Raw genomic sequence first — 26666 nt, 5'->3', positions numbered from 1 at the left:
GCAAAAAATATATACAAAACTGCACCTTCTTCCTCAAAATTGATATTCAATTTTTCTTAGAATATAGTATAATGTAATAAATATTTGATCTTGGGAATTTCTACTGATTTTTTTTAATACCCAGTAAGATTTATTAATTTTTGCACTTGCCGTTGCAATATTAGTTCCCAAAATGTTTTATTTATGTTTAATAGTTATGTTTAGAATTACAAAACATAATGTCTATGAGACTTAATGTCATGATGAAATATTAAACAGGAAAATGTGACGTACACTGACGTTTCAGAGTTTAATGGATATTTTCAAGCGTTGTTTTATTTCTGCAATATAAAAAACCCAAGATTAATGAACTAATTGATTTTTTTTATTTATTATCGTTTTAGCAAATACACCTCAAGGTCCCACATCAGGATATTAGACAAATTTGGTATTTTTTTCATAATCCAAGATTTTACCGTTGTGTAAATCGGCATTTTACGGAATAGACAGTGACATGGTTTTTTTCTGTCTGTATATTCATAGCCTACTACTGGAATAAAGTACTCTAATATTATATATATTAACTTTTCTGGGGTTGTCGTGTTTTAATAGATGCATTTGACGTTTTTAAAAAGTATGTGTATTGTCATAGCCTACTATTGAAATATATTACCAGCGTAAAAATACGATTCATGTTTTTTTATTAAAATAAATTTCTATGATCATTGTTGAGACATTTATCCATGTGATTTTATCTATGATCATTGTTGAGACATTTATCCATGTGATTTTATTATTTATTTTTATTTTTGTCCACTGTTTCTGACAAATTTAGTCTGAAGGGGAGTTTTTTAGTATTTTCTTTATTTTTGTAAAATAATCCCTGTAATATGTAAAACACTAGAACATTATTAATTCACACAAAGTTTATGTTTCTTGGGCCTTGTTGTGGCCTTCTTTAAAGTTAAATTTCAATTAAGCGTTATTGATTGAATAATTTGAAATAATCTCGTCACGTTTGGTTTTAATCGGTATTGCTAATGCATCACTTAACCTAGTTGTATGACGAAATAAAATACCAAATTATAAATATAAATACTTTTATTAATACACATAAATTAATACGAAGATACAAAAAAAACTAAAAACTATAGTCTAGACAGATGGGGGAAGTTCAAGCCATATTCACACAAGCAAAAAGACGGGGTGGGGGAGGGGGAAAGACAGAGGGGTGAAGCGCCTAAATCTATCTCTATCCGACTCGGTCGGACTTATTTAAGGTATTCAAGGTACACAATTGCTAATGACGAAAAATTAAAGCTGGACGAAAATGTGGATACGGTCCGTATGGTGATGGTGCAGACATGTGCTTACAGACGGATGCCCGGGTTCCTGGACGCGACGAAGTTCAATAGTTCCTCGCTGTCTTCGCAGACGAAGGGTTTCAGGTGGTGACAGGCGACGTCGTGCCATTTGACGCCGTCGTTGTAGAAATTGTTCAGAATGGCCAAGCAGGATTCATCGTTACCCTAAAAAACGAACAAAAAAAAATAAACACACCAAATTCAGATGAAAATTTTAAAGATGAAATATTTGTTAGATATAATTAATAATTAATAAATATACTAATTAAATAATTAAAGGTTGTTTTAGAGTAATAAAACTTTTAACACGGTTAACTATTGTTCAACGGATGTTCTTGCGATATTTCCATTTAGTAAACACGGCCTCTTCATAAAGTTATAGTTTTTTTTTTGTTAATCGTTTAAGCATTGCCGAATTGGTTTGAAAACAATTGTCAAACTAATCCTCTAGCCATTATTGTTTCCTTCCCTTATTTCTTTTAAAAATCAGACTAATTGAGACCGATATATGTCAGAAATTGTTTTCTTTTCTTTCAAAACAGAAACTTATTTGGGATTAATCTTATGTCGTATGAGTTTTGTATATATTTTATATAATTGCAATTTTATTACAATTTGCAGCTTGTAAATGCGTTTTCTTAAGTAAATATCTTTCATTCTACAGTCCTTTCGGTAGAACAGCAAATAAACGTCACAGGTGACGATAAATATACTGCCAAATGTAGTTTGTAAAATTTATTGCCCCTGTTGCCAAATGTCCGTAAAACTCTTTAAAACTTTAGTAATGAAAATTAGAGGTTATAAACCGGCAAACGTTGTTTTGGCATTTTGCTTGTTTTGATTTTCATATTTCGAATCGCCGCTTGATATTTGTGATTACTGTGATTTAAAATGTCAACAAAATAATATTCTAAGTTGACGTGACAACATTGCGCCTTTGTGACGTCATACATTTTCTGAGTCCACTGTTATTTGGAACGGAGACTATACATTCATTTAGACAGTTTATAAATACGTAAAATCCCTTTTAAACCCGGATCATTTTTCTTCCTTATTTTACTAATTAGCATTACTCTAGTTAAAAGGAGACAGAATGAAGTCTAAAGCGTTCGAACAAGTAATCATATCGGTCTAAAAAATTCGATTTGTATCGGTACTAGTCGACACCGTTGTCATATGTCAATGTAAATATAATAAAACAACTCTAATCTACAAACTATTGTGGCTGTTTAATTAAGTGTAGTTTAAGTCCTTCAATAAATATGCGTTAGATGTACTATAGTTAAAATAAATTATATTTCATAACTTTATTTTTGTTTCACTATGTTATTTACATTAGTATCTTGTTGTCAGAATTAATATAACGAAAACTTAAATTTGGTGCGGCAACATTGCAATTAATCTTGTTCAAATAATGTGAAACAAATATAAATATGATTTTTGACTATCCAAAAAGTATCATTTCGCAAAACTATTTAATAAGTTTATAAAAAATATTAACCTAAAAATGTAATATGTCAATGTCATCATTTGTCAGTGACATAACCTTATTGATTTGACAATTAATACAGCGATTTCATTTTTTATGTAGATGTTAGTATAACCTACATACCTATAGAGTATTATTTTAACGAAAGTTGACAGAAAACGAAACGGAACTATTTTAATGACACTTTGTCGTCATATCGTACAAAATCTAGGTGGTGCCCCAAACTAGAGGCAAAATGTAGGTTATAATTGCGTCTTATTTCTTGTTTCCGCATAATTATCAATGAATTCCCCGAAATTTTCAATTCTAATCGGTTATGTCATCAAACACGACCAGTCGATATTTATTTTCTCGGTAATCGAATGTTTAGTTTGGTCGAGAATAAAAACAAGAAATATTTAAATAATTTTTGACCAGCAGATAATGAAATCAAAACGTAAATATTTGGTGATACCGAGTCTACCGAGTTTGGATACGATTCCAAGAAACGTTATCGTTTGGTCTTTGACCAGGCAAAATCCAAAATCGTCGGACCAGGCCGGGATGTTTCATTTGGAAGCCGTGTGGCTTGATGATGATGATGATAGGCGAAATCGAGTTTGTGGAACCGGATTTTTTTTCACCGAATTTGTGCGGGTCGCTGAACTACGTAACGGAATGTACTCGATTAAATTTAATCTTATTACGATTGCCGTTGCTATGTATTAAATGAAACAAATTGTATATTTTTGAATATAACTGTTTATAAAAATTGTTACTCGTTAGTCTCGTTAAAATTGGAGAACGGCTGAACCGATTTGGCTAGTTTTCGTCTTGAAATATTTGTAGAAGTCCAGGGAAGGTTTGTATGGTGAGAAAATGCCGAATAATTGCGAGGAAAATAATAAAAACAACAATATGCTTCCCCATACATTGTCTTCAATAATTTCATTGTTACAAAAAATCGACACTTAATTGTCAAGTCTTGTTAATTGTCAAGTACTTATAGAGTCTGTTCAAAGTTATTTTGCACATACGCAATCAAAATTTACGACGTCAAAACGTCAAACGTCATCAGGATCAATATTTGTATTTCAAAAATCCTGTTGAAAAAAACCGAAAAATATCTAAACCCAGAAAACTATTTTATTACAAAAACTCTATGATAACATGCAATCACAGAAACACGTCAAAAATTCACGCTTTAGATCGAAGGTTCTAGCGCATCCACCACTTAGTCCAGACATATCTCCAGGTGATAATTTTATTCACGCCTTTGCCCGACTATTTGGCGAACAATCGAGTCAATTGCAAGAACTCTCATAATATATCAAAAGTAATCAACTTCAATCATCATTGCCCTTTAGCATTTTATCTAAACATTAAAACGTTTATTACTCAATATTACAATTGCAGACGTCCATTGTAATTCGATTTAACAGTTTTTTTATTATCCAATCTACGTCACTGGTTTTTCTCGCTGAAATATTAAAGGTAATTAATGTTCGATTCGTGATATATGAATAGGTAATCATTTTATGGCAATTTTTTTTTCGTTGTGTTGCACATGTTCGTATATCTTAATTTTTTGAACGTTATTGTCAACCATTGCGTTATACTTGACACTGACAACTAAAACATATTTTTTTTTCTTTATTGGCGCTATGTTTAAACAATAATTTTAATGATGGGAATTAAGATTAAATTATTGTTTTTTCGTGACAATTGAATGCATAATAAATTACACAGGTCTGTAACGAATAGGCTTTTTAAGTATTTTTAACTGATTTCTAGGAATTTTGCCATGCTGAAAACTAAAATAACGTGAAAAAAATCCAGGACCTTAATATTTGGAATTCTTTTTTATAGATTCATCAAAACGAAACCATTAAAGCAGCTTCTTCTACTTCACAACAGGTGTGCAGTAACACGTGTACTTTGGCAACCATTTCGTGATTTTAAATTGTTACGTATGGGATAGCAAAGACTGAGAAAATCATTGGACCAAGAAGAGCTGACAAGAAACATTGGTACCGCCACATAAAGTTCTTTTACTATCACTACAAACCACTAAAACTTGAAATTGAAAGGACACTAACTATAAAGAAATCGTAAAAAAATGGTAAAAATATTTCAAGTCCTAGGTTGCCTAACGAGTATAAAAGTACATTTTCTTAGTTCCCACTTCGAATACTCCAGGAACATTTCCCTAGATATGAGTGAAGAACAAGGTGAAGAATCTCACCACGACATTAAAGAAATGTTTAAAAAATACCTCAAATAGCCTCACTGGGTAATAGAAAATATTTTAGTGTGTGCTAGTGAAGGTATAATATAAAATATATGTATTATACATGGTTTGTAAATAAAATAATATTTTTCATATCTATTTAACATATTGTCCCAAATCATCTTTAAACGTATCGTCCTATTACAAAAAGGAAGTCATTTTTGGATTCAATACACCCAAAAATAAAAAGACTACATCACAAAACCTAATAGCTCTTAATTTTTTTGTGTTATTTACTGCTAGATATATTTTAATATACTTTTTGTCGGATTTTCAAGTATAAAATAACTTAACTGATACCGTGGAATTATTGTCGCTGTTAAATTGAATTATGATTAGATAATCCCGTCGACAAACTCTAATTAACGTTAATTGAGGAAATACCATCGAATTGTAAACAATTTATTTTTAATTGATAACGATTTGGTGAAGGCACCTAGCGCGTATTTAAATCATCAAATTTCAATTAGCGTTACCCGAATAACGCGAACGCCGAAGGAGGTAATCTATTTATTATTTATATTGCCTCCAGATGTCGTCCAGTGGAATAGAGAAAGTTTTGATAGTAGAATTTTATTATTAGAAAGTGTATGTATAATGAGAACATGCTATGGGACTGTATGTACGCGCTCGTTGCCTGCATTCGTGATAATATATTAATCGTTCCGATTACGTAAACGAAAATAAATACGTACGAACCAAAAGGGGCAAAAATATTCGACAATGACCCAGATTAGGTGACGGGATTTACCGCGATTTGCGAAAACTCCATCGAAATCGAATTCCAAACAACCTCCAAAGGTCGTGACGCTTTTTTCAATATTCAACTTGGCATTGCAGTGACGAACTGAAGGTGCATTGCACAAACGCCTCGGCGGGAAAAAAGCAACGGAAAAAAACGGCCGCCGTCAAGCGGAAAATTGAACGTTGACCCGATCGCATTCGCCTTGGAAGTTTTGGGAGTTTTCGGAATGCTCGGGGAGTTTTAGGAATGTTCGTAAATCCGTTTTTATTCCGGAATATGGTGTGTTGTGGCTATTTATGGAGAATCCCAACCGTATTCGCTAAACTTCAGTAGTTTCCGCTTGATTATGCTACGTTGCCTTTTACAAGCTATCGTGGGGTTGAATCCAACGTGCTACAAAAGCCATTCTCTCTGTTTTATAAGATTAAGGATTGCTTATAGTTTTTTTTTGTTCTTGTACTGTTCATACTTTAATTATAAATGGCAGTAATGGATAAATTATTGATATGTGAATATTGTCAAAAAGCTATTACAACACTATTAATCTGAACAGACATATGAGTACATACTTTCTATCCATGTACATATCCATTCAATTTTTATTTTATTTTTGTAAATTGGATTCAATTCTATACCGAATTCTTGATATTTTAGGCATAGCACGATAATTTATTCACTTTTATATTATATTCCTCGAATATACGTATAATTTTCAATAACTGGCAACGTCGCAAACTTAACTAGACTCTTGTGTATGAACTTACTTGAGCTGCTTCTCTGTTATCGGGCTGAGGTTGGCCGTAACCTCCGGTGTGACTCCAGTCGCCGGAGTTTCGTTGGGTTGTGGGGCCGATTTTGGCGCCGGATCCGGACCAGAACCATCCGTTGATGTTTGGTGGTTGTAAGTCTGCACGGTCGCAGCCGGCGAAGTTACATTTACGTCCAGATGTCCAGATGTATCTGGAATTGCATATGGTACAAGTTAAATTTGTTAATATATACGAATATAGACAGAAAATTCCTACTGGTTTTATTAATATTTTAAGAATACATATTTTATCATTATAAATTAGCAAATGTGATATGCAGAATTTGCCTGCCTTGTGAGTTGCTACTGATGGCCCATGTTGCCAAATGTCTATAAAATTCTTCAAAACATTAGTAATAATAATTAGAGGTTACAAAACGGTAAACGTTGTTTTGGCGCTTTAATAGTCGTGATTATATCTATGTGGCAACATTGCGACGTGCTGACGTCATAAATTAGGGCTGATGGCCCTAGACGCCTTTTTTTATTGGACGGGTTTGGTTAAAAATGTAATGTGTACAAACAAATTTTAAGGATCTTTTTGATTGTTTTTAATTCTGTTTAGAAAATAGTTATTATATTTATTTATTTTATTCGAGGAATTCCACATGATGATCTTTAATTATTTTCCCAGAAAATGTAAAGATACTGATCCTAAGATAGCGCTTGTAATACTACTACTGAAATATAGGCAAAGAACTATGAGAATTACAATGGTTTTCTAGGTTATAATATGTTGCTTCTTATTATTTTATTATAACTTTAGTTACAGGTTAAATGCTGTAACGTGTATATTTAATATTTTCGCTTACTGACACAATTTTAAATTATTCTACTAAAAAGGATTAATATTTAACAATCTAGGCAAACGAATATACACGGAAAGCAACCATCGGTTGTTGGTATATGCGGATTAAGTATCACGCCAACAAAGAGAATGAATAGCTATAACATTTTTTCTCTATATCTAAACAATTTTCCTCCTGTAACCTTATATTAAATAAAGTTCCAACCAATCAGTGTATCTGTTCACAGATAACCACGACAGCAAACATTGTTCTGATTCTCTTTTGTATGTTAATTGCCGAGTTTCTTACTTCTAAATCTTGGATATATTGATGCTATAGGGAATGTAGGGGTAACTAAAAAAAGTATGACAAGTAATAATGTATAGCGACCGCTACGACCTTTTAAGCCACCACTTATACATCTACATTAAGTTCAAGATTGCTGCTGGTGGACTGGTACCATGCGATTTCCGGCTATAAAAGACCACCACGACGATGCCTCTCTCTCTTTTCTCTACCCTTTGTAACAATACCACTTCTATAGAGCTTCCGTAGTTCATTTATCTAAGCTAATGTCCTGTCCATTCTCCCGTCGACCACATGTAGTATTTAACATCGAACTAAACAAGTTTTTATTAAACCACTGTTTTCTGTTTCTGTGCGAATTCCTTCCACAGAAATTGTAGTGAGTGTTCGGACAAACAATCGAGTTGACACACACACATTCCGACTGGCAAGACGGACATTCCCACAAATGACTTCAAGCATCATCTAACAGGTCAATTGAAAAGTCCCCGGTCTGACACATAGATGGCGCTACTAGAATTAAATCCATATGTTTTTTAGTTATCCCTAACCCTTAAAAGATGCGTGCATAAATTTGACAGCTGTGAATTATAACATTTTGAGTGAAGCAACTTTTGTTATTGTGAAAAAATGGATAAAAAAGAATTTCGCGTGTTGATAAAATATTGATTTTTGAAGGGAAAAAATACAGTTGAGCACCGAAGACGGTGACGCAGTGGACGTCCAAAGGAGCTTGTTAACGACGAAAACATTTAAAAAATCCACAAATGGATTTTGAATGACCGTAAATTGAAATTGAATAAAATAGCAGACACTCTAAAGAAATCAACTGAACGTGTACATCATATCATTCACGAATAGTTGGGTATGAGAAAGCTCTGTGCAAAGTGGGTGCCACGCGAGCTCACCTTTGACCAAAAACAACGACTAGTTGATGATTCGGAGCAATGTTTGAAGATGATCAAGCGTAGTAAACCCGAGTTTTTGCGTCGATATGTGACAATGGATGAAACATGGCTCCATCATTTCATTTTGAAGTCCAATCGACAGTCACCCGAGTGAACTGCACACGATGAACCGGCTTCAAAGCGTGAGAAAATGTAACAGTGCCAGCCGGGTCAAGTTATGGCGTCTGTATTGTATGTACTGTACTGTATTATTTCGGATGCGCCTGGAATAATTTTCATTGACTCCCTTGAAAAAGGAAAGACCATCAACAACGACTATTACATAGCGTTATTGGACCATTTGAAGGACGAAAGCGCCGAAAAACGGCCGCATTTGAAGAAAAAGAAAGTGCCGCTTTACCAAGACAATGCATCGTGTTACAAGTCAGTGAAAACGATGGCAAAAATCCATGAATTGAGCTTGGAATTGCTTCCTCACCCACCGTATTATCCAGATCTGGCCCCCAGAGGCTATTTCCTGTTCTCAGATCTCAAAAGAATGCTCGCTGGGAAGAAATTTTCGTCGAATGAAGAGGTGATCGCCGAAACTGAGGCCTATTGTCGCTATAATCAGTGTATCACCCTTGAAGGGAATTATGTTGAATAAAAAAAACTAATTTTGCCAAAAAAGTGTGTTTTATGGTATATGGTAGGCCGGGGTCTTTTGACTTGACCTGTTATCAGACCGCAGAACACTATATCTTTTTATAGCCAACATGTTTCATGTAAACTCACCGGACATTGCCTCGCACAATTCGTTGCTTCACGAACTCGTTCTCCTGGGGTGTCTCCAGAGAGACGGCGTCCATACAATGTCTCCTGCAAATGTTTCGGGAATCCAACCAGTCGACTTCCAGGTTCCTGGTGGGCAGATGCTCCCAACTGAAGAAGTAGGAGTGTGTTACTCCACGGGCGTCCCGGTAGGTGGCATGACGCACCCCTGCAACACGCGGAAACAAATAAATAACGACGTAACTCCAGAGTTTTGGGTCGACGTACTGTTCGCGCAACTTCTGGGATCGGGCAAGGCCAATCTTCGTTGAGCCAGGGCCACAGTAACTCCTATAAGGAGCAACGCGAGTTGTTTGATCATCTTTGAACCTGAAACAAACGAAACAGTCATAAAATAATCGATAAATTAACATGTTCTGTATAAATATTCCCATGGTGAGCTTAATAAGTACTAATTAACCGACTGATGACATTGCCGATAATGCAGGCGACGATTTTACCGATTAATCGCGCGGAAAAAAAAGCGGAAGGGCATCCGTGGGAATGGACAAAGGACAATGAACAATGCCTGTCGTCAGAAAACGTTACGTAGATATCTATTATTGATAATACAACGCATTCTTTTATTCTGCGTTTACCTATGTTGAAATTTGGACACAATGGCGTTTATGTGCAAAATTACTTTGATGCATCAAAGCTTAAGGGGATTTTCTCTGGTATAACAATTCAGTCGAAAAGTCCCCGGCCTGACACATAGATGGCGCTACTAGAATTAAATCCATGTGTTTTTAGTTAGCCCTAACCCTCAAAGATGCGTGTATAAATTTAACAGCTGTCGGATCATTAGTTTGCGAATTATAGCATTTTGAGTGAAGCAACTTTTGTTGTGAAAAAAATGGATAAAAAGAAATTTCGCGTGATGATAAAATATTGCTTTTTGAAGGGAAAAATACAGTTGAAGCAAAAACTTGGCTTGGTTTCCGGACACTGCCCCAGGAAAATCAAACATTAAGGATTGGTATGCTAAGTTTAGAGCTGGTGAAATGATGACTGAACGGTGAACGACGAAATGACGGTGAACGCAGTGGACGTCCAAAAGAGATTGTTACCGGCGAAAACATTAAAAAATATTTAAGTATAAAAAAGCTCTGTGCAATGTGGGTACCGCGCGAGCTCACTTTTGACTGAGAACAACGACGATTTGATGATTCGGAGCAGTGTTTGAAGATGATCAAACGTAATAAACCCAAGTTTTTGCGTCGATATGTAACAATGGATGAAACATGGCTTCATCATTTCATACTGAAGTCCAATCAACAGTCATCCGAGTGGACTGCACACGACGAACCCACTGCAAAGCGTGGGAAAACGCAACAGTCCGCTGGCAAGGCAGTAATAGCAAGCAAGCGTCTGTATTTTATGATGCGCATGGAATAATTTTCATTGACTACCTTGAAACAGGAAAGACCATCAACAGCGACTATTTCTTAGCGTTATTGGACCGTTTGAAGGACGAAATCGCCGAAAAACGGCCGCATTTGAAGAAAAAAAAAGTGACGCTTCAACAAGACAATGCACTGTGTCAAAAATCCATGAATCGGGATTACAATTGCTTCCTCATCCACCGTATTCCCCAGATCTGGCCCCCAGCGACTATTTCCTGTTCTCATATCTCAAAAAAATGCTCGCTGGAAAGAGATTTTCACCGAATGGAGAGGTGATCGACGAAAATGAGGCCTATTTTGAGGCAAAGGACAAATCGTACTACAAGAATGGTATCGAAAAGTTGACTTTTCAATTAACCTGTTATGGTATATTCTCAGAGGGGTCCAGGATTTTGGTTAGGCAGTAGCTTCACCTCAATATCAAGTTTTGTGACAGGAAGACTTGTTCAAGTTCGGGTAAGAAGCTTCGTTCACACGTAAGTTTATATCTTATCAATGAACAAGCATCAGTAATAGACTATAAAAATGATTCCAAATTAACGCTCTAATATAATATTGTATCTTTAACAAATATTTCCCGCCTCTGAGATTATTAATACCAACTTAAAACCTGCAATATTTTATTAGTCATAAGTACCACGCAGTCGATCTGGATCGATATTTCAAATTAAAATTACGAAGACAAAGATTTAAATCACCACCTAACAATGCCCACTTGATGAAAAACGTAATGCGGAAGTAAATATTCATCATTGTTCCGATTAATTACAGAACCATTATGTGTTTTGCTGAATAGACCTGGTGATCCTCTTTCAGGCTACCAGACCGACCGGTTGTATGTCGGTTGGAGACCAAGCCCGACATTCCTTGCCATGTCAAACTCGGTCGAATAAGTCATCTAGGTCGCCAGCTGACCCATCGCGTAAAACGTCTAATATTTATGTATTCCTTTTTCAATTTATTCTAATAGAATTCGACAAAAGACGTAAAAAATACAATAAACAATAATTATGATGTTTACAGTATCGAAATAATGACATATTAATTCTTGAAATTACCAATATCATTATCCACAGTGACACGGTTTATTAAAAACGCGTAAAAATATTTAAAATGCTTTCCAGGCCTGTCTTCATAATATCTTTATTTTACGTCTATCTTTCTTGATGATTAAACAACAATTATCTTGAAGAAACTGAGAAATGTTTTCGATTAAAATGTTAGTAACATTAATCATGATTTCAATACAAGTATGCAATAAAACTAGCCAAAAACATCAATAAACATCCTCGAAATTGTACGTTAATAATTAATAAAATATTGGACACGACTAAACGTCAAATTATGTAATAAAAGTCCGAAAAAAGGAAAAGAAGAGGAATGAATTTTGTTACCATCGAGCATAAAAATACTTTCAAGATATGTCTTCATAATATATTTATTTTATCTCTGTCTTTCTTGATAATTAAACAAGAATTATCTTGAAGAAACTTAGATTTTTTTTCGATTGAAATATTAGAAACATTGCTAACCATCATTTTAATACAAGTATACAATAAAACCAGTCAAAGACATCAATAAACATCGTTAAAATTGTACATTAATAATTTATAAAGTATCTAACACGAAAAAACGTCAAATTATGTAGTAAATGCCGGAAAAAAGGAAAGAAGATGAAAGATTTTTGTTCCCATCAAGCTTAAAAATTATTTCCAGACCTCTTCATTTTTTCCTTATTTTACCTCTGTCTTTGAAATGTTAAGAACATTGTTTACCATAATATTAATACAAGTATACAATACAACTGGTCAAAAACTTCAATAATCATTGTTGAATATGTATATTAATAGTTCATAAAGTCACACGGACACGACAAAATGTCAAATTATGTAGTAAAAGCCGGCAAAAATTAAAAGAAGAGGAAAGATTTCTATTCCCATCGAGCTGAGAAATGAGGAAGCGGCCGAGGCGAGATTTAATCATGGGGTTGAAAGGGCGTTGAACTGCTTCGGAAGAAAGTGAAAAAGGTCAGATTGTGTAGACGTTTTCACTCGTCGACAATTACAGATTCGTTGAGGTTTTAAGCCGTTTGTCCGACACGAGAAAGCCGCTGATATACCGAGTAATTGCTACATCAAACGTTCATTAGATTTGAATCGTGGGAACGTAGTTGTTTAAATGACATTTCTTGTTTGTTAATGGTCACCATGTTTGACATAATCGATATTCAGATATTAATTGATAAGGAAACAAAAAAGAAGTGGTTATGGTTACAGAGTATATTCACGGCGCTGGTGCTATATAACTCATAATATGCATGTGGTTATATTAAATATCTTAAGCTAGCAGTAGTAGTTATACTCAAATATAGGCAAATAACTATGAGAATTATAATGTTTTATAAGTTATAACGTGAAGCTTCTTCCTTTATTTTATTAGGGCTTTCCTAACAGCGTCACTACTTATTTGTTGATATGCATTTTAATTTTTTTAGTCTACGGACACACAATATTAACTTATTGTAACAAAAAGTATTAATTATATCTAATTAAAACTAATTATCTTCCTAAAATCATTATTTTCATACATAAATGGTTGATATGATATCTTGAGGTTAGGCTAGATATTTCTTCTTTATATATTTTTATCCTCCCATGCTCTTCTTTTATTTTAATAAAAATATTTTAATTTTTTATGTTAAAATATGTGTTTATTTAATTTTTATCGTGTATCGATACAAAAAAAATTAATTTATTGTAATGAAATCTTTTTAAAATCATTATTTTTATACATAGTTTGCTGGCATGACATTTTGAGGTTAACGACAGATACTTCTTCTTCATATATTATCGTCCTTCCAATTCCTTTTTTTATTGTAATTTTACTCATTATTTTACTAATTTTTTTATGTTGATTTCTTCATAAATATTATTTAAAAAGCTTATATGTCAAAAATAATTTAAAAGTAATAATAGAAATTGGAAATTGGCGATTTAAACCATAAAATGATGCAGTAATCCCATATTTTCACATCGAAGAAGTCATAAATATAATTCATAAACGTTCAGGCTTCTCAGTTTCATCATAGATGAACAATAAAACATTTCATTTAATTATTTAAGTTGGACGAAAAGGTTAGACAGTTTCTTCACCACCACGTCCGAACACGAATGTTTTCTTAAACACGAGAAAATACTTCTTTGCTGTTGCATAAAGCTCTCGAGTAGCGGATAATGGTAATTAGAATGTATTGCGCAGGCCGCAAGAAGAAGAACGAGATGCGTTTTTGCAATTTTGCATACAATCTGGCGAAATCCGTGTTGGTTTTTCGCAATCGACTTGCGACTTAAACCTTCTTAACCTAAAAACTTACTTAGCGAGTTATTTATGATTGTTTCGTTGGATTTCTTGATGATAATAGAATTTTACGCGTTATTGTAATCACCGTACCGTATATTTGTTGTTATTCAATGTCGAATAAGTAGTACGTCACGCCTAATAAAATAAAACAAGAACCGTTTTGCTATAACCTTAAATTTCCATTACAATATTATCATCATTAGCATAAGAAAATAATCAAAAAACCAATTGTATCATATCTAATAAAACAATAATCATTAAAATTATAAAAATATTGTTTCAAAATATAAATAACAATTAATTGTTATTCATTAACATTAACGCAATAAAATAAATAACAGGTCAATTGAAAAATCCTCGGCCTGGCACATAGATGGCGTTACTAGAATTAAATACATATGTTTTTTAGTAGGGATAACTAACCCTCAAAAGATGCGTGTATAAATTTGACAGCCGTCGGATCAGTAGTTTGTGAATTATAGCATTTTGAGTGAAGCAACTTTCGTTATTGTGAAACTCATTTTTGACCAAATACAACGACGAGTTGATGATTCGGAGTAGTGTTTGAAGATGATCAGGCGTAATAAACCCAAGTTTTTGCGGCGATATGTAACAATGGGTGAAACATTGCTGCATCATTTCATTCCGAAGTCCAATCGAGAGTCATCCGAGTGGACTGCACACGACGAATCCGCTGCAAAGCGTGGAAAAACGCAACAGTTAGCTGGCAAGGTTATGGTGTCTGTATTTTGGGATGTGCATGGAATAAAATGGAATCAACAGCACATATTATATAGCGTTATTGAACCCTTTGAAGGACGAAATCACCGAAAAACGGCCGCATTTGAAGGAAAAGAAAGTGCTGCTTCACCAAGATAGTGCATCGTGTCACAAATCAATGAAAACGATGGCAAAAATCCATTAATTGGGCTTAGAATTGCTTCCTCATCCACCGTATTCTCCAGATCTGCCCCCCAGCGACTATTTCCTGTTCTCAGATCTCAAAAGTATGCTCGCTGGGAAGAAATTTTCGTCGAATGAAGAGGTGATCGCCGAAACTGAGGCCTATGTTGAAATAAAAGACAAATCGTATTACAAAAATGGTATCGAAAAGTTGGAGGGTCGCTAAAATCAGTGTATCCGCCCTTGAAGGGAATTAAGTTGAACAAAAAAAATTAGTTTTGCCAGAAAAAATTGTTTTACTATGGTAGGCCGGGGACTTTCAATTGACCTGTTATAACCTAAAACTTTTCCATAAGTTCGTGTCACGCCATCAGATATAAAAGTATATAATCAGGAAAACAAAAAAGCTGGATGTCACAACCGAGCTGTTAAAGCGAGAGAAGAAACATTCCCCCATAACCTTAAAATATGAACAGGAAATCGAACAGAACGATTAAAAAATCTTAAGATCCTTTCTCGCGGTTACGTAACAGTCATCCTGTAAAGTCAGTTATTACATAAAACCCCGTTCAATAACCTTAAAACGAATGTAACGACCTCAAAAAATGTAAAAAGTTATTATTATTTAAAATTCGGATATATATCGTGTAACTTAAGACCATTAATTTGGTTTTAAGGATATTTAAGACATTATGTACTGTAAAGGATGAAGATTTCGACATAATTATACCATTCGTAAAACCGATGGGACGAATAAAATGTGGAAGAAGCTCGTTATAACCTCATAATAGTTTCGTCTGTCTTAAACTCGTTATATTGGCAAATAAGTGGGTGATTGTACGTCAAAACTGTATGTAGAATAAATTACGGTTAGTGGTGAAGGTTTGTGCGTTACGGGACCATTCACTCCAAATTTTTTTGCAACCCAATTCATCCGATTGAAAACTTTATACAAGCAATCACTATACTATTAACCCAGATCCCACACGTTCGAAGCTTATAGTTGTGTAAATTTTCGATAAATCGTGACGAACGTAATGATGATGGTAGTTATATTACCAATTTTCATGGCAGGAACCTTTAACTTTGATCGAAATTCTAAATTATCAATCATATTGTAGTTATTAGGATTTTTTCTTTCTTTCGTCTAACACTTATTGGTCATATTTATTTATTCACCATCACAATTACATATTTTGTACACAGAATCTTTGATATTGACACATCTGTCAACGTCAAATGTCATTTGTTGTCAACGTCAAAACAAAACTTCAAAAATAGACCACCAGATGTCTCCCTCTATATTGAGACAAAATTTATGTTTCCTGGAGCACACCAATTGAGTTTCATTGAACTTTAATCGGGAAAAATGAACGAGAATATTTAAAATGCATACTTGAACTCGCGCAGGAATGAACGTTAATGAGTCTGGCGTTCGATTTTCACTATATTTAACTTTCTTTGGTCGCACTGAATGAGAATTCTGATTGATACGTGACCAGTACCACCCAATTCTTGTTTCTGTTTCATTCTATGCAATTAAATCGTGCAGAAATCGCTGTCGTGACAATTGACTTAAATTGGCTTGTTTTTTTTTTAATAGCAGTTTCAAAATTCGGTGCTTGTTGGTCTATAGGTTAATCTTAGTTAATGAGTTGCTTAAAATTGGACGCGATAATAATTTAATAAGTCACGAAGAGTTTATTATCGACTATTTATTAATAGGTTTTATATTTTTAATCACTTTGGTTGCGTATATAGAATGCTATTATTTTTTTATATTTTAAAGTTTTGCTTTTACCAACGAAGGTTTATCTGGAATGGACCTACAGTTTAACGTGGGCTCTGAACCACGGTACTCGGCATTAAATCTACCGACTGGCGAGTGACCAACTTAGAATTCATCCCAGAAGACATCCGGTCTTACCCAGCCTGGTTACTGGCGTGAATGAGATCATTTTCCTTGTCAGATTTTACACTCTCGCCTAGGACAGTCACGAATATTGAACAATCAGAAACGACCATGCCCCAGCAGGATTCGAACCCGCGACTATCGCAACAGTAGGTGGACCGTCCTGTCGTCTTTACCACTGCGCCGACAAAGCCGGCTTAAAATACTATTATATTGCTAATAAAATATAGTCTATTCAAAGTAATTTTGTACATACGTCATCTAAATATGTGATGTCAAATTGTCGCAATGTTGCCGCATCAACTATGAGTTTTAGTTCAGTTTGGCTTTGATATACAAACAAATCTAGTTTAAAGAAAATAATGAAACAGAAATGTTATCAAACATATATAGTTTATTTTAACATTATAGTACATCTAAAAACCATAGTTAATTATACAGCTCATAATAGTTTATAGGTTAGAGTTATAACTTCTTATCACTATTGTTTTCAAGAATTTTGCATACGTCTGACAACCAGACGACTTTGACAGGCTGGTTCGGTTACAAGTTCGAACTAATCAGACAGCATTGTGTCTCTTTTTAACTAGAATAAAATGAGAAGGAAAATATTGTCTGCTTTTAAAACGAATTTACAAATTGCGGCAGGCAATACATTAAACAACTTGATGACGTATTTAAAAAAAAACTTTAAATAGACTATATTTTTAAATAGACTGTTTTTTTAATAAACATTTATGTGTTTTTTAGATATACTATAATGTTAAAACAAATTATATTTGATAGCATTTTTCTTTCATTATTTCACTTAAATTTGAATTTCGTTATAGGTCAAAGACAAAATAAACTAAAACTCAGAGTTGATGTGGCAACATTGCGACGTTTTGACGTCACAAATTTAGTTGACGTATGTACAGAAAAACTTTGAATAGACCATATATTAGGCTTTATAATTAAAATAATATAAATATACATAAAACTGTTTTACTACTGATGATCAATAAATTATGAGATATTAGAGCAACTACAACTTAATGTTAATTTAAACAGATTTGACATTAATCGTACCGGTAAATAATAAAATGTGTCCTGCTGGTAATGACATAAATGACATCTATTGTTTATCATGTTTTATCTTACTAGAGATATACGACATTATAGTTGTAAACTATCTATTTCAGAATTGCGATGAAATATTTTAGCATTTGTTTGTACGAACAGCACGGTTTTCAACTACTAACAATGAAGAATTATGCTTAATCAACATTTTCTCGGTGAATTTTCAATTTCACTCACTATTCTTTGGTGATATTTAGAGAAAGTCGAGGATTATCAAATCCGGACGGCTTCTTCGTTTATATCAGCGGTTCGTTGACCCTCATCTGCTAAATACGATGAAAAACAAGCATGTTATTACGGTGAAAAAAATACACGAAGCGATTTATTTCGACAATTATCAAGATGGTGATAAACTACTCGGTATTATCTACGAAATTGTTGTTTTTTTTCGGTCGAAACGTACAGTTCGTTTCGCAAAAGAGAAAGCCTACGAGCATATCGTTAAATTACCGCGGTGAACTGTATCCAAAACTGGGTAAAAGTCCTAGGTGGTGGCGGTTGGTAAAAATGCGACCTTGACACTGACCCACAAGTCTAGAAAATCGATTTGTCGGAATTGATGAACGATCTCTCGTCAACAATTCGGCTTCTTTTCTCCGTAACGGATCGATGAATTATGCTAATCGGTACTAGCGAGTACTATGAAAACGTTTTGGTATGGGTACCATTATAAACGTGAAACAATCGTTGGTATTTTGATAAATATACACGATGTTTGTATTGCCTAATTTCTTTTCAATATATTCGAACTCATGATATTTTCATGATGATAAAAGGAATCCATGTTTCATTATCAAAACTTCTTTTTCATAAGAATTCTACATCATAACGTTTTACAGTCATTTTTAATTTCTATATATCTTATGTTAAATTATTGTATTCTTTTCTTATATGTTTTTGTGTCATTAAGTACACATTTTATATTTTTATAACATGAACTATAGTTTATTCAAAGTTTTTTTATACATGCGTCATCAAGATGTTTAATGTGTTGCCTGCCGCAATTTGTAAAGACTCGTTTTAGAATCAGACAACAGTTTCCTTCTTATTTTAGTTAAAAAGAGACACAATGCTGCCTGATTAGTTCGAACACATAAAAGAATGATCCTGTCAAAGTCGGCCGGTTGTCAGACTTATGCAAAATTCTTGAAAACTATAGTGTTAAGAGATTATAACTCCAGCCTATAAACTGTTGTGACTGTCTAATTAACTGTAGTTTTTAGATGTACTATAATGTTAAAATAACATATATTTGATAAAATTTTTCTTCATTTATTTTATTTAGATTAGAATTTTTATTGTATGTCAAAGCCGAACTGAACTAAACTCAGAGTTGATGCGGCAACATTGCGACGTTTAAACACAAATTTAAATGACGTATGTACAAAATAACTTTGAACAGACTACAATACTTTTTTTTAACATATATCTGGATAATGTGAAAATGGGTAGAAGTACATGTTTTATTATCCAAGTTTCCTTTCGAATTTATTTATATCCTGACTAAATAAAGTTCACTTTATAACCAGGGTTGGGCAGCACATGAATTACTTGTTATTAAAATACATAATTGAAGTGGAAATATAATTAATATGGTAGTATTCCGAATACCTAATGCTGAGGTGTCTTTTAGTTAATGTTTCAAACACTTGTAGCTCGAAAATACATTTGAATATAAATAATATAAAACTAAACTTAAACTGTCACTGTCAAATTACAAAGTAGCAGTACTAGTAACGAATATTATGATTTTATTGTTTTTACGAATAGAAACAGCGATCAGTCATCAAAAATAAAGTTATCCAGCTTTCCAAACGATACAAATCTTAATATCCTTGAACGCGCTCTGTTTAAAATGAAGTTAATTGAAATATTGTATTTTGTATTTTATATTTTAAATCTGTCTATAACAATAATTAGAAAACAAACAAGACCTTTTTGATGGAATGGTGAATACGCCCAAAGAAGTACAAATTGTAACTGTAGTTTTTTTATATATATTTTAAGGAGTCCTGTAACAATCAAGATGATTTGGTACTAGTGATGGGCACCGACATGTTCTTCAAACATTTTATCTTATATATATATTTATATTTTATAGACATATATCTTTTTTAACATTTCATCTCCTTACGAAAGCAACACAATTATATCGCTATCCCAAACAACCATTAATACCTGTAAACGAAGATGAATTGCCTCTTTCAATAATTGCCGAAAATGAAGTAAAAGAAGTTTTAAGAACACGTATACTATATATAATATATATAATATGAAATATGGTTGACATATGGCCTTTCAGAACTTCAGTCCAGTTAAAGAAGTAAAGAAAAAATTATATTTCACCAAGTTAAGAAGACATGTAAATTACTTTGCCGTCCATATTATGCTCCAGATCTGGTCCCCAGTGATTGTTGGCTATTTACAGATCGAATAAACATTTACAGTACGAAATAAAACAACGTGGTAGAAAAATAAAACCATATCGGACGTCAATAAATCAAAAAAAACAATATCCCAGTGAAAGTTACTTGCTGCGAAATATGCAAAGCGACGACCGTAAAAAAATTAATTAAGTTCATTAAAATCAAATAGGCGTAGTTTTTTTTTACCAAAGATACCACGGAGAAATTGATTAGAAAGTATCAACACAAGATAAAACATAAATAAATCACTAGAAAAACTGATATAATTAGTTGCATCATAGCCGGACCGGCTATTAACCAGTTTATCAGACATGTCTCAGTCAATTTCACCTGGAGTAAATGATATTTGCTCTCATTTTATAACATCGATTTTTTTGGAATCAACATATTGATTAAATACTGGTATAATTATTTATTGTTATATTCTATCTGGAAAGTTAACAAGAAAAATTAAAAAACTTCAACAACATATTCACTCATTAAAATTGACAACAATACCTGGGCTAGGAATGATAAAGATAAAGCGGAAGTTTTCTCTAAACTCTACAGTATTTAATCCGTACTCGTATGAAATATCCACAACGGACAACAGAAGCTTTTGCCTGCTGAAATAATACCTCACAAACAGACATTTTATTGTCAAACAGAGTGACGAATACACTGACTTACACCCAATATATTCGGTTGTTTCGCAGGGCAGTGTTTTTGGCTCACTATCGATGACTATCACTGACGATACAGCGGTTTTATCATCATATGGGGATCCAATATCAACGACAAGAAACCTCCAACTTCATCTTAACAAAATCGAATGTGGTTGAAAACGTGATGTATCAAAACAAATGAGACAAAATCTACGCATGTGACATTCATCTTTTGTAGAAGAACTTGTCCCTCAGTAAAATTGAATAATCTTGAATTTTCGCAAGCAGACAACGTTAAACATCTGAAAATGCATTTTGATAGACGTTTGATATGGAAAAAACATATAGTGACAAAACGCAAACAGCTTGAGCTTAAACTAAACCAAATGTATTGGCTGATAGGACGTAAATCTAAATGTTTATTGGAAAATAAAGTTTTGCTGTATAAGTCAATACTAGCAAATCATAACATAGCTATCCTCCAAATGTTCCAGAATAAAGTGTGGCGAGTCATCGTCGACGTCCCATATTACGTCTCCAACAAACTGATTCAGCATGATATCTCTTTAGAATCCAAAACAGGTATGATTCGAAGTAATCCTAGTCTCAGAAAGAGTTTTAGTGCATCCTAATACACTCGCCAAACAGTTAAATGTGCGCGATGACACTGAAGTGTGTAGGTCCAAACGCAAACTATCATACGAACTGATTAATAGACACATAGAGAGATTTAATCATCTCTAGAATAAGTTAGAATAGTCTTTAGAATAAGTTAGGGTAGACATTAAAATACGGATGCGATCTTCTAAATGTAAGGATAGTTATATTATATAACGGAAATCATATAATAATACCTATTGCCCACGGGCAGATTGTTGAAGTTCTAAGAGATCATTAAAAAAAGTATTGCTCAAACCTATAATATAATAAATGGATTGATTAATACTTATACAACATTGAAAATATTTTGAAGATTTTTTGGCCAGCTGTATCATCGTTTATGATGATATTTTAACATGATGTAACATTATTTAAGTTGCCAAGCTAAATTAAAAACTTATGCTAAAAGATGCCTTTAAAGAGACAGTACATCACAATGATAATTGTTGATAGATTTTTTATATATAGTTTAAATTGGAAATGGACTACAGACAGATGTGACGAAACGACAAAAACCTAATCACGAATGACTTGACGGCTGTCCGATTCCTCAAGCAGAATCAGCTAAATACCTCGGAATACATCTCAATGGTAAATTAAATTAGAAACATCGTGTTAGACAAAAACCAGAGCAGATTAGATTCACAGTGAAGCAACTGTACTGGTTAGTCGTAAGATACCCCCAACTTGACCTAAAATCTAAAGGGATTAGTCAATCATAAAGTTAATTTGGATCTATGTAAATATGGGTCTAGATTCAAACACAAGTTAACTAGTAATACAAGGCTACCAAAACAAAGTTCTACAATAATTACCAAAGGTTATCGCTACCTAACCAACGAAGAACTGCACGAAAACCTCTAAATCAGATGGATTTACGAAGTGATCCAAGATTTTTCCTTAAAGCATGAAATAAATCACAACAACTGCTAATGTTAACTTTATCTTAAGAACTTTAAATGTTAATTTAATTTATGAAATACATATTAATGTATCTATCCCATACTTATCTTGGTTATGTACTGATGCAAGTACAACGTGGCAAAAGTTTGATTGCCTATCACTTTGCTCAAACCGAAGATAAGTAAATATGGTTTTCATAAAAAGTATACTTGGTCTTTACATTTTCATTCGTTATGATTGAAAAATTATATCGACTAAATGGTGACCGCGAATCGCTATACAACTTTCGGCTCTTTTAATGCATTTTTCATGACATCCTGCAACATTTAAGGCTGAATTTCGTTACGAATATTGTCTTTAAGATGTTGAATCGTTTAGGACTTATTCACATACACTTTTGATTTTCAATAACCCCATAAGAAAAAGTCTGGTGCTGTTAAATCCGGAGATCTGGATGGCCATGTTAAATCGCCACTTCGCGAGATTATTCTTCGTGAAAAAGCGTCATTCAATATTTGAATTGTTAAACGAAATGTGTGCGCTGTGGCCCCATCTTGCTGATACCACATGTCTTTGCAACAGACTTTGCAACACTATCGCGCACCAGAGCCACATTTTCAGCGTTACAAGAGGTCCGTCGTCTTCCAGAAGGAGGCCTCTCTGCTGTCGTACTGTCGAAAATTCGCATGTGAACGTAAATTGTGGTTTTGTGAGGCACTGAACGATTAGGCTACTAATCGGAACTTTTGCCTCACCTGTTATAACAGAACAGCCGTTAATAAATTAATTTGTAATATGTAATTAATAAAAAATAGAATATTGAAAATGTCTGAGATTTTCTTGAAACCTTTTGGTGTCTAGAGTACAACATAATTAATGATCTCTGATGTTGTTAGATAGCGATAACTATCATATTTAACTCCCACGCTATAAACAACTTAATGATGCGTATCCTTCGACAAGTCATAAAACATCGCAACTTATTTAGCATCATGGCATACACGATAATTAGAATCAAGGTAAAAGGATTCTATTATCGCTGATGCAACCTCAACATACTATCACCAAGTAATATAGTTTTGCCCCGAGGCGAAATATTACTGATGCCCTCACATCGGTCTCGTTTTTAATGATCTTCGAGACCTTCGCGGACCACTCACAACTAGTCGCCTGACCATGACCATCTGCGGTGCATCTTCGGCTTGTTTTTTTTTCTCGCGTTTAAAATAACCTTAAACTAATTTCCAGCTAGCCCATCACAAAGATCAAAGTCATTATATTTACCTCTTGATTGTCAATCAATTAGGCTCTAACGGTGTGAAGGTTTCTCTTATTAGTAATTAAAAGGAGATAATCGAACGTGGAGAGGCGATAATTGCCATCATAAAGCTTAAATTGTTCAGTTAGCGTTAAATTTTGTTTCCAACAATTATGCATTTTCAATTTTTTAATCAAAGCTATGTTAGGTTAAAAGCATTTGTAATGTTCTTTTGGAAACATAAAACATTATTGAGATTAAAACGTAACAAAACGTTAATATCATGGTGATTTTCATTATGAATCAAACTGTTCTAAAGAATTCCGATGTATCTTCGAACAACTAACGATAACCCTTGGATTTTTCATTGAAATAACGTCCCTTCGCACATATCATTAGTTTTTCATGATTTCTTCATCAAAAAATCAACTCATAACCCCTTTATTCGCCGGATTTAGTTCCGTTTAATCGCCTCGGTTGAATTACGAGTTAGCTCAAAATGTTTTAAACCCCATTCCAAGGTATTTTATATTTTTTGAGGTGGCTTTAATATTTTGTTGCGGTAATATTTTTATTGGCGTATCAGTGCTAATAATTTCAATGTTTCTAATCACTATCTTCACAAAATCTGTTTTAAATAATCTCAGTTAGTTTCTCTACGAATAACTTTTCCATTTTTTCAATAGTTATCTATACAATTAGTATTTCAATTGATAATACCAGGTGTGTCAGTAATTACTTTCCGGTTTTTGTAATAGATTTCACTAGGCATAGTTATACAACGTTATAATTTGATACAAATGTCATTTTATTCTGCTGAAATTAACATCAAAACTATATAAGTTACATTCCGCAAAAATAACAGTGTTTATAATTTTTGGAAAATGTCGATTTTTGTGTGAAACGTGCATTTCTGTCACTCATTACTTTTAAAAGTTGCTGGTGGTCATTTCTTGCTGGTATAGACTTATGATCAGAATGATAAAATGTGGAGATTTTAACTTTCAAGATAAAGAACGTTCTGGTAGCTCGAAAACGTTTGAAGATGCGTAAATTACAGGAAATATTGGATGAAGACCCAAAGCAAACTCAAGAACAGTCGGCAGGAAGTTTGGATATTAGTCGAGTCGCAATTTGTGAAGGATTACAAGCAATTGAAATAATCCAAAAGATGGATGTTAGGCGAATTGTATGACAGCCGATTAGAAAATCGAAAAATCGTCAGTGAACTGCTGTTTCAATGTTATGAAAAAATTCATTTTTGCCTTGAATAGTAATGGATAATGAAAAATGGATTTATTTCGAAGCAAGCCCATAGATTGCAAGTCCATGTTCTGTATTCGGAGGAACTAGATTGATGTTGGAACTATTCAAACCTGACGAAACAGTTAATACCGATCACTACGAAGAAATCAATTAAAATAAATGATCAATTTAAACTGTGTATTGACCAGAGGACGTCCACAATATACACAAAGGTGATTTTTCTGCAAAAACCGGTCAAAGAAGTCTTGAAATCACTCGGATAGGAAGATTTATCGCATGCGCCGTACTCTTCAGATCAGCAGCGTTTCGCCGATTTCGAAGAAATCAATAAATAGTTCAATGAATGATTTAGCAAAAAGAAGAAACTGTTATTTTGAAAAATTATATAGAATTAAATAGCATATATTTTAAATAAGTAAATTTTAACTATCCATTGTAAATAATGTGTTTTCTTTAGCAAAAAGCCCGTAAGGTATTATGTATGGTACCATTAATATTGCGTATCATTATTAGAAACCAACTTTTGTACAAAAGTCTTATTGTAAAATGTTGTATCAATAAATACAGGGAGTGTGCAAGAAAATCTATATAAGCATCAACAAGTTTATTAATTATTGAAGAATTGATTAATATAAACTATTAGAGATATGTTCTCAATGAATATTAAATTTCTGCAAGAAGTTTTACCATAGAGAAAGTCTTGAACCGCCGAAAGCTGAGGAATAGACGTAAAAAAGACTCGATTGGGCTCTCCATCGAGATTCTTACTCACCGCACCTGGTCGAACTCGCACAGAACAACGATCGATAATCACTCACTGTACCACCCTCACCAACCTGAAGCCGCAGGGCTTCCACACTTACCTTCTTGTACGTTTGTGTAGTGGCGATCAGCGGACGTCTGAAAAAACTGCGAATGAAGATTTCGGCACGCTGTATATAGCCAGCCTACATCCCCACAACCGCTGTGGCCTAGATAGAGCACCTGCCATGATGAGACACCGGTTCCCCCCCAGGTACCGTCCAGTACCGCCGCTCGGTACCATCGGACGGATCGTCCTCTTCGCGCGGGCTCACTTTATTGTTATTATTGTTGTTATTACGGTGTAGCGTTGCAGCGTTCGCTTTCGACGGTCCTGTCCCATCGTTCGCATCGTTTCTTTTACAAATATGGCGAACGTAGAAGCATAAAACATCCATTTCATATTTTATTAGATACATATTTTTTTATTATTTAATTATTACATTGTTATTAGTAGTTTCCGACAAAGATACAATTTGTCTTTATGATAACTTAAATCTAGATAATGTTTATACATGTCACTGATGTATTTTTTTATTATA

The 26666-nt window shown here is 33.6% G+C and overlaps 1 protein-coding gene across 2 annotated transcripts; it reads right to left on the bottom strand.

Annotated features, from left to right (window-relative positions):
• Nucleotides 1-1062: 1062 nt before the first annotated feature.
• LOC143202408 (uncharacterized) lies at nt 1063-26299 on the bottom strand. Of its 2 annotated transcripts, none has more exons than XM_076413915.1 (5): nt 26187-26299; nt 9695-9796; nt 9431-9635; nt 6611-6806; nt 1063-1508 (listed from the first exon to the last, which is right to left on the bottom strand). In XM_076413915.1, the coding sequence occupies exons 2-5, from the start codon at nt 9786-9788 to the stop codon at nt 1350-1352; spliced, it is 654 nt and encodes a 217-aa protein (XP_076270030.1). In that variant the 5' UTR covers nt 9789-9796; nt 26187-26299; the 3' UTR covers nt 1063-1349. The 2 variants fall into 2 exon arrangements, with proteins under 2 accessions (XP_076270030.1, XP_076270031.1); XM_076413916.1 differs by having other exon boundaries at nt 26096-26210.
• Between the last annotated feature and the right edge of the window lie 367 nt (nt 26300-26666).

The sequence above is a fragment of the Rhynchophorus ferrugineus genome, unplaced genomic scaffold (assembly GCF_030347505.1).
Source record: "Rhynchophorus ferrugineus isolate W39M unplaced genomic scaffold, kcgeb_rfMv2 rfM9, whole genome shotgun sequence".
NCBI classification, from domain to species: Eukaryota; Metazoa; Arthropoda; class Insecta; order Coleoptera; family Curculionidae; genus Rhynchophorus; species Rhynchophorus ferrugineus.
Note: the sequence above shows the minus strand (reverse complement) of the source record. Positions and strands in the feature narration are given on the sequence as shown.

Excerpts from the sequence above, each read along its gene's own strand:
- LOC143202408 (XM_076413915.1), bottom strand. The coding sequence starts at position 9,788 with ATGATCAAACAACTCGCGTTGCTCCTTATAGGAGTTACTGTGGCCCTG. Across the intron at positions 6,807-9,430 it reads ATTGTGCGAGGCAATGTCCG|ATACATCTGGACATCTGGAC; the intron begins GTGAGTTTACAT and ends ATGCAATTCCAG. Across the intron at positions 1,509-6,610 it reads ATAACAGAGAAGCAGCTCAA|GGTAACGATGAATCCTGCTT; the intron begins GTAAGTTCATAC and ends TTCGTTTTTTAG.